This window comes from Ascaphus truei, chromosome 8 (genome assembly GCF_040206685.1).
Source record: "Ascaphus truei isolate aAscTru1 chromosome 8, aAscTru1.hap1, whole genome shotgun sequence".
NCBI lineage: Eukaryota > Metazoa > Chordata > Amphibia > Anura > Ascaphidae > Ascaphus > Ascaphus truei.
The window spans coordinates 37,295,320-37,306,048 of record NC_134490.1 but is presented as its reverse complement, the minus strand read 5'-3'; the positions used below and the strand labels follow the sequence as shown (position 1 = coordinate 37,306,048).

The 10,729-nt window shown below is 43.4% G+C and overlaps 1 protein-coding gene across 3 annotated transcripts in view; it reads right to left on the bottom strand.

Moving 5' to 3' along the window:
• Positions 1-7,105: 7,105 nt before the first annotated feature.
• R3HDM4 (R3H domain containing 4) overlaps positions 7,106-10,729 on the bottom strand; it is a 28,061-nt gene continuing 24,437 nt past the window's right edge. For 2 of the 3 annotated variants that reach the window (XM_075611468.1, XM_075611466.1), the window contains exons 7-8: positions 9,067-9,122; positions 7,106-8,467 (exon numbers count right to left, since the gene is read on the bottom strand). In XM_075611468.1, coding sequence (XP_075467583.1) covers positions 8,364-8,467; positions 9,067-9,122 — 160 coding nt within the window. In that variant the 3' untranslated portion in view covers positions 7,106-8,363. The remainder of the gene's footprint in view (positions 8,468-9,066; positions 9,123-10,729) is intronic. The other variant, XM_075611469.1, reaches the window with a different exon arrangement.

Here is a 10,729-nt window from a genome sequence, read left to right as displayed (position 1 = left end):
ATTTCCCAGACAGAGATACCCCAGCCCACCCCTCCCCCCCACATCACCGGCACCCCAACTCCCCCTGGGCCCTCATATTAATAACACTCAGTCCAACTCCTGCAGGGTACCCTTTTATTAATGGTAACCAAATCCTGCAGGTACCCCCTTATACCAATGGTACCTTAACTCCAGCAGGTCCCACCTAATCTCAATGGTATTCCAACTTCTGCATGGACTCCACTTAAGAAAGCATAGTCTGTGGCTGATACTTTACACATCATACATTAACCTTGGCCCCTTGCAGACACACTTACCAGAACTCCCTCCTACTGTCTCTGTACGTTCTTCCTACCTACCAATTAGATTGTAAGCTCTTCGGGCCATCAACTCCTTTTCCCTAATGTTACTTTTATGTCTAAAACACTTCTTCCCATTATATGTTATTTGTGTTATTTATATGTTTGTCACGTGTATTACTGCTGTGAAGCACTATGTCACTAATGGCACTATATAAATAGATATACATAGATAAATACTTATATCAATGGTACCCTATATCCTGCATAGTGCCTCATTCAAATAATGGTAATCCAACTCCTGCTGAGACCCTATTATGTTAATGTTACCCCAACTCCTGCAGTGAGCCCCCATTATATTAATGCTACCCCAACTCCTACAAGCTCCCCTGTATATTAAGGGTACCCACATTTCTGTAATGACTTCCCTTATAGTGATGGTACCCCAAGTCATGCTCCCCCCTCTTGCCTAAAATGTGATTACAGATTTGAATTCATTAGACAACACAGAATACAGATTATTCGGAGCACAATATTAGCCCCTTTAACAACCCTTTTGGCACAGACCTCGTACTGTGGAGAACATACATCGATTATGTATTTTTTTTATCAGACAAGGGGAAGAATGTTTATTTGATATTGTATATTAGATCCAATTGTAACAATTTGCATTTTACTCATAATAACAGCAAAGAATGCATTTCATTTTTAGATCTTGACATTTTTATAGAAAAATAAAAAATAGACACTTAAAACTTCTTCAAACCTATTGACTGTAACAACTGTGTACTAGCCACCAGTAACCATCATCTAGGGAGGGCTAAAAAAACAAAAATGTGCCCTTTGGACAGTTTTGTCGTATTAAAGCTGCAGTCCAAGCAATATCCTACATGTGTGCTTTTGTAAAATAAATTAGTTCTGTACTATGAGAAAATATTTGTAGCATTAAAAACAAAACAAAAAAACCCCACTCTGAATGACATTTTTATTGTATTATAATGCAACAAGCATTTTTTGTTTCTATAGCAACCATTTACAAAGTCACATCCCCTTCCTCTTCTGAAACAGGCTCTGGCACACCCCTTTTTGAGCCCTCTCTAGCAGGCACCAATTGTATCTAGTGACCACCTGGTCACATGATCTTCCCCACAGAACTTTGCATCTTTGGTCCCCTTCTGCTGCACTGACAGCCATTTAGTGAACCCGAGCCGAATCTTCGCCGATCGATCACAGGAGAACGGAGCGATCGGCATCTTAGCTAATTACTTATTGTGTGGATTGTATTGATGCACATATTATAGGGGGGGGGGGGGAGAATTTTTACTAAAGTTTTCAGAGTGTCGATCTTATGTTTCTTTTAGTTAGATTCTTGTGATTATATGGTCTCCTTTCCTGTCATTTTTAATCAACTCAATAGCTGTACATTTTAAACCTGAAGGATACTGGTTATATGATAGGATTTAAAATGATTGGATACAATATATGTTAAAATGATTGGATACAATATATGTTATTAGACCCTTAGTAATTTATATTCCTGAAATGTTCAGCTAATCTTCTTTTGAGAACCCTCATGGTTCATACACTGTTTTCCGCACTGACATTCTAATCTAACGGATAGATTACATGCATTATTTAAGGAATAATCCCAGAAGAACAGGTCATTACTGTATTGTATTGTATGTCTTTATTTATATAGCGCCATTAATATACTGGCCAGTAATGCCCTGTTCTGAGGGGATTATTACTATTATAGGCTAAATGTAGGCTTTTTTCATAAATAGACTATACTGGCCAGTAATGCCCTGTTCTGAGGGGATTATTACTATTATAGGCTAAATGTAGGCTTTTTTCATAAATAGACACTTTTGTATAGTTATATATATTTTTTAATTAAAATAAAATTATAAATACATTAAAGCACCTCCTATACACACTTACACTGCAGCAATCTATATCCACACACTGCAGCCCCCTCTGTGTATACACACACACACACACATACAACAGCACCACACACACACACACCACACATAAGCTCTGCCGCTCTATACCCACAAACACTACTGCTGAAACACACTAGACAGACAGAAACTGCAGCTATAAACAAACTCTGCAGACAGACACTTTGCAGCTACAAATACTCTCTCCCCCTCCTCTCACTGTGTGTGTTCCTTGGAACTCAGTTCAGAGTGAGGGGGAGGAATCACTGCCTGGCTGCTGCCTCCTGACCAATCCCTGCCCTGTCTCAAAGAAGTTCTAATAAAGGAAAAGCTGATTGGCTAGAAATAAAAACTTGGCAAGCTGCCAAAAATTCCAGTCATTACTGAATGAATTATACCCAGAATTGTAACCAATCAGAGAGCAGGGATTTCAATAATGCCTGGAATTTTACAGCTTTAGCCTATAATAAATAGATATATAATGGTGTATGTTAGTAAATGTAGAACACCAAACAACCTTAAATGTATAAGAAATTACACATATTAATGATAAAGTATCAGTGAAAATACTAATTACAGTGATTAAAAGGGGGTATTTTAATACACACAGACACCCAGCAAGCTCTCAGAAACCCCCATGGTATTTTAATACATCAATGAAATAAAAACATAAAAATAGTGAGGGTCACGATAGTTGGAACGCGGTGTATGACTGGTAGACTTCTTAAATATCTCTGCTGAACCCTTGAGTTAAGGAAGTAGCCTCTGACTAGGTTTACTGACCAACTAGCTCAGGTGTGTGTAGAGAATGAATACAGCATCATGTCACGCGTCGCATCAGACGCATGTTGGCGGGTCCGGTAATACAAGGAGAGAATTGTTAGCGTGCGTGCAGGACGCCTTCTCCCTCTGGTATCTGGCTTTCTATATCAGAGCTAGCAGTTGACGGGCAGCCCACTGTATGGTGTTCTTACACTTAGGCATCTATAGGAACTTTTCAAAGCAGATACTTCATGCGTTTGCTGCACCATCTCAGGGACACCGCATCCAGCACCTGGGATGTCACATTGCAGGGGTTGTGCCTGTCGGCACTCGGCATCAGATCCAACAATTTACCATTTCCTGCAGTATATTCAGACGTCTGTTGGGCCATTTCATTTTATATGTCTGCTGGAATAATAGTATGAGTTTAAACTATGGGTAATCATGTATGACTAACAATTGTTTATTCATATTTCTTTCATATGCCTTTCCTGACACTTGCTACTGTACTAAGCAGTTTATAGGAGTGTAAACTTCTAGCACTTGCAAATTCCCCCCTATACCTTCAGCTAAGATACAGACTGGTGGTGTTTAGGTTATAGCAACACTTACTATACGTGGCTCCCTGACACCATATCTACATTTTTGTAGTGCATCAATAAGGCAGTTTTTTAAGGGAAATTATATTCTGCAAGGACTCTTGATTCTCTGCACACACTTGACCTAGTCAGTCAGCAAACCTAATCAGAGGCCACTTTATTTACAAACTACACATATAAACACGACACTCGGCATACATTTATAAACAAAGAATACCTGGTGCATAGAGGAGAAAACAGACCTGAGTCACTAGAAAAAAAAGTGACCACAAGGAGTCACTATAGCCCCTATTAACTGCACTCACAGTAAGCCAGGGTAATAGCAAGTGTATGGCAACCGTGCATTAACTGAGAATCCAGACCCTCTACATAAGGGTGACCACAGCAAGGTCCCACGAGAACGTAAGCACAAGAAATGAAAATAATAAACTTTCAATAAATCTTAAAATCTGACGAAAGACGTGACAGGATATATACAGTGGTAGTTAAAATCTCCAGCGGCGAGATGGAGGCACGTATGTGTGGACATACACACCATAAATACAGTGTAGCCACCCACACGGGTTAAGTTACCCACTATACCGATCAGTGAGCCAAAGAAAATTGCCCTGTATTGGGCTTGATAAACATTTAACAAACAAGGTGTGTGTTATCAATCTCCAAACAAATATCACGATTGTAGGAACAGGTATGTCGTTATGCAACACATGCAGGGTAGCAATTGAAAAAAGGAGGCACAGAGACATCCTACTGGAGTGAGGTAACGCAGTAGTTACTATGTCTCTATTGCCAAAACCTCCATAAGAAGCCCTGATTGGGTAGGTAGCCTAAACCCAATGGAGAAAGCCACTGGCAATAGGGTAATGGCTAAAGCTGCTTGCCAAGTGTCACATTATAATTTATATAATAGTGCACATATAATCAGAAGAGATATGCATCCTTCATAGACCTTGTCTCTATGCTCGTTTTCCCAGTGTATAGCTCAGGAATTGATCCGCCTGTATGCTCTGTCTCGCATGCGTGACCGTCAAGTGTATGACGTCACAACCCCGACGTACGTTTCACGCGTCTTGACACGCTTCTTCAAGGGGGAGCTGTAATGTGTGAGTTATTCGTGTTACCTAATATACTCTCTCTTGTAGGAGGAGTGGTCAGATCGCATCTAATTGTGGAGTGAGTACAGCGGGCGGAGAGGTAAGTAACTCCCCATGCTCCAGAGAAACTTCGCCAGTGGATGAAGCAGGTAAAATGTAATGCAGGGAAAAAGTTGCAGGTACTGGATTGAGAGGAATGAATAAGTGTCAATCCACCTCCTGGTAACAAACAATAAACAGTAAATACCAGCAAAGTGTTCTAAGTATATTAACTTTTAGTGGTGGTGTATATGAATAGTATGAATATGAAACCAGGTAAATAAACACAGTGAAAATAACGGAATGAATGGCAACTATAAAACAAACAAGGGATGAGGCAACATGCTGTTTAGTGGGATGAGGAATGAACAAAAGCCTATGAAATAAGGCTGCGGTCCCAGTCATGTCTGTGACACGCGCGCCCGGCGGGGGGGGGGCGGTGCGTGCACAGCGCTAACCGTGATCTCCAGGAGGGAAGCTTGCGACGGGAGGGGGCGTGGTCGGGGATTTGCAGGGCGTGGCCATTACGTCACGTGGCTGGTTCGCCCTCATTGGGTGAACCGCCGGTGGGGGCGTGGCCACGCCTCCGTCGCAAGGTTTGAACTCAATTTCATTGAGTTTTAAAAAAATCTTGCAGTACAACGCGGCTGCACCTTCAGCGTGAAGGTGCGTACTGGGCCCTTCCCCATTGAGGGGCGGTGCTTACACGCACAGCGCACGCCGCGCGCTGTGGCAGTTACTGGGACCGCAGCCTAAAGAGGAGGAGAGACGAGTTGCCAGTGACTGTTTAACCAGAAGCCCAAACCGGAAGTGACGCGACGCTCTGGAGGTAGAGACGGAAGTAATCCCCAGAGAGTCACCGGGAGGCAGAGAGCTGACCGTGGAAGCGTCTTACCACCAAGCTGAACGGAGGCGGGGGGTGAGCCACGGCATACATCAACTCTCCTTGATCACATTGGTGATATATGCGTTTTTTAATGTTTTTTATTGTAAGTGTGCATTTTTGGGTACCAATATAAAGATTGTTTTACTATTGATCTGCACTATGGATCTCTCCCTCTTTTCCATACCTCCTCATCTCGCTGCAATTGGAGAATAACACCTCTCCAAAGACAGAAGATTTTCTGCAATCCAAGCTGTCTTTTGTTGCCCGTTACACACTTTAATCTTGTGAGTAGGCTGCACATAGGAGCCAAGAATTCGACAGAGTTAATTTAATTTATTTAATCATCTGCACTTAGATCGCGGTGTTTTTGTCTTGTTTCCCTTTATGCTCCCCCTGGACTGTGAATACATGTCCACACATACGTGCCTCCAACTCGCCGCTGGGGGGATTTTAACTACCACTGTATATATCCTGTCACATCTTTCACCGGATTTTAAGATTTATTAAAAGTTTATTATTTTCATTTTTTGTGCTTAAGTTCTCGTGGGACCTTGCTGTGGTCACCCCTATCTAGAGGGTGTGGGTTCTCAGTTAATGCACTGTTGCCATACACTTGCTATTACCCTGGATTACCGTGAGTGCAGTTAATAGGGGCTATAGTGACCCCTTCAGTGCTGGAAGGGTGCAGCAGAGCATGGCATTGCAGGCCCTATCAATAAAGCTAGTTGGAATGAATGGATGGATACGGACGCAGCAGAGTTAACGGGTGTCAAACAGTGTGACCTTAATGTATTCCTCTCATGCCAGGGGGGGGGGGGGGGGGTTTGGCCATATCATTTTCACCCCAGAGGGTCTCACTGATTGCAGATGTCATTTGAAGGATTTGATGCTCTCGGGCATGTAAAAAGCAGGCAGTGCCATGCTGTGTGCGCCATGTTGTCAGACAGAATTGATCTCTCTTGCCAGACACATTCGGCGCACACAAGGAAAATAAGATACGTGGTCTAAGTCCCAGCTCTGAGCTTCTCAAGTTCCATTTTTAATGACATTCCTATACTTCCTGAAATTAAACAATTCACTATTATGTTATGCAAAATCTATTAGCAGCGATACACAAAGCTCTCATTTGATTTTCCCTTGTCGAGCACTTCAGGTTAGTCAGATGCCAGCTGATGGCATCTCAGCGTGCAATCTGTCTCTAAATCCCGCTATGCCCTGTAAGCATGGTTACTGCTGCAACAATACAAGCAGAGCAATGTGCGGCGACAGCCACAGAGAAACATACACTGCCTACAGAGAACTGCACTGCTCATCTTCTAGGAGATAATTAGGTAATACATCCAGATTTCTTCCTTTCTATTCATACATCAGCTCTCATTACATATCACAGCAGCACTCACAATACATACAAAATTAATTCAGTTGAATTCCGTACAATGGATCTTTCAAAAACATTCACTAATCTTCCTCAAGAACCTCAAAAAAAACAAAACAAAACCAGAAATCCCACACGGTACCTCTTTATTACACAAGGAAATCACACACAGACTTCACATTCCGTGTACAGGATACTTACATGAAGATAAATAGCACCTGCTGGCTGGATCCAACAATGGGCAGTCGCACACCAACTAGGCAAAGCTTACCAGGAGAGTGATGGAGCTTTCATGTATTGCCATAGGGATGCAGGCCCTGCAGGCACTGAACATGATGAGGAATCCAATGTCATGACAGAAGTAAACTACATAAATGCGCTGGATTGAAGCCTTCATCTTTTTACCTGGTTCACTGCTCTTTGCCCCTTATTCAACAAGCTGTGAAGCCGCTTCCCATTGCTGGAGAAGAGATCAGCTCCAGCGTGGGGAATAGCCTGCTTCACAGCATGTTAATTAAGGGCTTGTGTTTCCACCTACATACCAGCATCTGGTAAAGGGTGGAGAGGGCCATCACAATGGGTGCCCACCCCCCATATCTGCAGTGTCACCCCCTTCGCGCCTCTGTCAGTAGTAAAAATATACAGGATAGAGGCTCATCTGCCTTCTCTTAAATGGCAGACTCAGCAATATCACAACTCGGGCCTTTAAAAATCCTATTTTTAATTTTTTTTAGAGGGGGTGTGGTTAGGAAACCCCATGCATTGAGGACCTGTGAGAAACTCCAACCTGTAGGATTCATGAGGCACAATAAAAGCAGAAAACCTATAATTACTGTGTCCCCCAACCTGAGCAGTATCCCCATGGGATGGGAAGAGATAGGCTCCTGTTAGGCTGTATTTTTCTATTTTCAGCCTGCATGGGTTATACAAATGAGTGCAGCCAGCTATACATTCATATATGTACAATTATACAAAACACACACACACACACACACACCTTTGCTGCCAGTGCCTGCGACTTATTGCTGTGCACATTCGGTTATTTGCGCTGCAATGCGTTGTTGCCAATGCTGGCAGTGAAGGGGTTAAAGATTTTGCTGACAGTAATCCAATCTGGCATTTAAAAGGTCAACCCAGGCACAGGCTGAGCGTCGTGTACAGCGGAAACCACGTAAAATGCTGATGTGAGCAGAAAACTTCCACCCTTTCAGTGCCAGACAGTCCAGCAACACATTGCAGAGTAATGAAATAACATGCAGAACAAGGAGTTGCTGGCTGCTCGGGCACCGGAAGTGTTAACATGTCAATCAAATTAATATCCCCCTAGTCTCCCGTGAGCATTCTGGGCCCCTTGTTTCCTGGACAGAGGGCGATTGTCTTGGACGGGTCAGCACCTCATCTGGAGGAAGGAGGACAGCAGCAACTCCGGTGGGAAGAACTCGCTACGCCTGTTGATCACGCGCATCTGACGCTTCCCCTTCAAGTTGGAACCTACAGAGGGGAAAAGTGTTATCAAGAACGTGGGGGCTTTTACTGCAGTGCTAAATAAATAAACTATACACATGTGTGCGTGTGCGTGTGCGCGTGTATATATTATATATACATACATATTTTAAGTTATGGTGGGTGAAAAAGGCAACAAGAAACCTCCACTGTATTGCATATAGCATATATATATTCTAAGAAACCTCTGTTATTCCGCGTTATACTGGGATATGTTGTAGTTTGACATGGTTCCCTCACAACACATTTGTGCAGATATATCCATTTATTTATTTTTTATCTATACACACTGTATTTTTATATAAACCTTGCACATTTGTATATGTATAAATCATTGATTCTAATTACATTTAATTACACATGGCGTGCTCAGACTATAATCAGACTATAATCAGACTATAATCCTTCTAAACACAGAGAGCACCTACAGACTGTCACCATTCAGTAATTACATGATTATGGCATCCCAGTTATCTTCCCCCGACAGACACAAGGGATCTGTGGTTCCATGTCCCACAGCGCCTTGTAGCATTACCACGGTCTAGATCCCGCAGCGCCCTTCCCCATACAAATCCCAATGCTCTTACTGGCGGAGACCAGATCCATGTACTGGCACACAGCGTGCAACAGGAGGCGCTCATAGCTGTGAGAGAACCAGATGAGAAAGTGTAAGTTTGAATCCTGCAGCAGTCTCCCTGCTCATAACAAGTGTGATGTACATTAGCCATGAACCGCAGGGCGGCTCAACAGCGTCACAAAAATCATTTCCATGCAGACGATTTAGGGGCGAGGAGAATGACTGTTGGGGTTGGCCTCTGTGACCTGGCAAAGTGCGAGTTACACCCCCCCAGAAGAAATCAATACGATGGTCAAACATGGCTTGAAACACAATATGCAAAGGACTCTACCCGAATCTGTCCATCATAGGAAAGATCTTGATCCATAACGGAGCACAGCTCCCAAAGAACATACATAGGGAGAAATAAACTGAAAATAGTGCAACACGTCTGCAACCCAATCAGATATCCCAGTATTATGGCAATATATACACAAGGTATAAATCAAATGCAGGCTCTTCCTAATATTGATGATCCTCATAGGACTCTTAGACAGAGATGGAACGGGTACATAGCATAATTCTGTTCAATTCTTTATATTGAAAAGTAAAAACCGGGGCGCTCACAAACCGCACATAAAAAACGCATTAGCGCTCGCAGGCTATGGTGTAGATGCCCAGATTCCCCCTCGTTTAGCACTCTTGCGACTCCCCCACAGAATCACATCCAGAGGCGGGTCCATCCTCGTTTAGGGGGCAGTCTGCCCTACGCGTTTCACTGGAAGTCGGCTTCCTTAATGGCGAATGCGTCTATGCTAGAAAGTCAAACTATAAATACTCTGCTCTCTGATGACCTCATCGCACGCCGTTGTACAAGCATTAAAAATTATATTACATTTCAGATGTGCTAATATTGCAGTTTGAATCTACATACACACAAATCCAAAACGTATCAAACTTAAAAAGGAGCAAATCAAAGCCGTTAAAAAATAAATACATTTAATACAGGATTGGAGCAGGGGGTCTCCAGAGCAGAATCCCGTTAATTTTCAGCTGCGGGGACCCCCTGCTTCCAGAGATGTTTACTGCCGAAGGGGTTGCCGGTATCTCCTGCAATTTTGTGCAGTTTATAGCCCCCGGTCACATGGGCCAATAGGAAGCGGCACCAGATGACATCACTGGCTTCCTATTGGCCTGGAGCTTTGAAAAGCATCCATATAGTTAACCCTGGAGTGGCTACCACCCTGCCCCCTCCCCCCCCCCCCGGAGGCAAGTACCTCAGGAAGCAGAGGGTTTCCGGAGCTGAAATGAATGGGGATCTGCTCCAGAGACCGCCAGCTTCAATCCTGTATGGACAAAAAAAAAACAAACGCTTGGATTGCCTCCGAGTACCCATTAAATGAAAAAATTCATAATGATGACGTTATCAGCGAGCAGAGTGTATTTAAAGTTTGACTTTCCAGCATGGACTCATTAATCACAAAGGAAGCTGGTCGCCAGGGAAATGTGTAGGGCAGACGCGCTCCCTAAACGAGCACTCCTAGAGACCACGAGAGGACGGACCTGCCAATGAAAGTGACAGCATGGAGGAGTCGCAAGAGTGCTACAAGAGGGTGTTTCTACACCAGTTTTGAGCAAAGTACGGCCCGCGGACGGTTGCCTGTGGCTGCCACAGGTAGGAACCCACTCCCGGC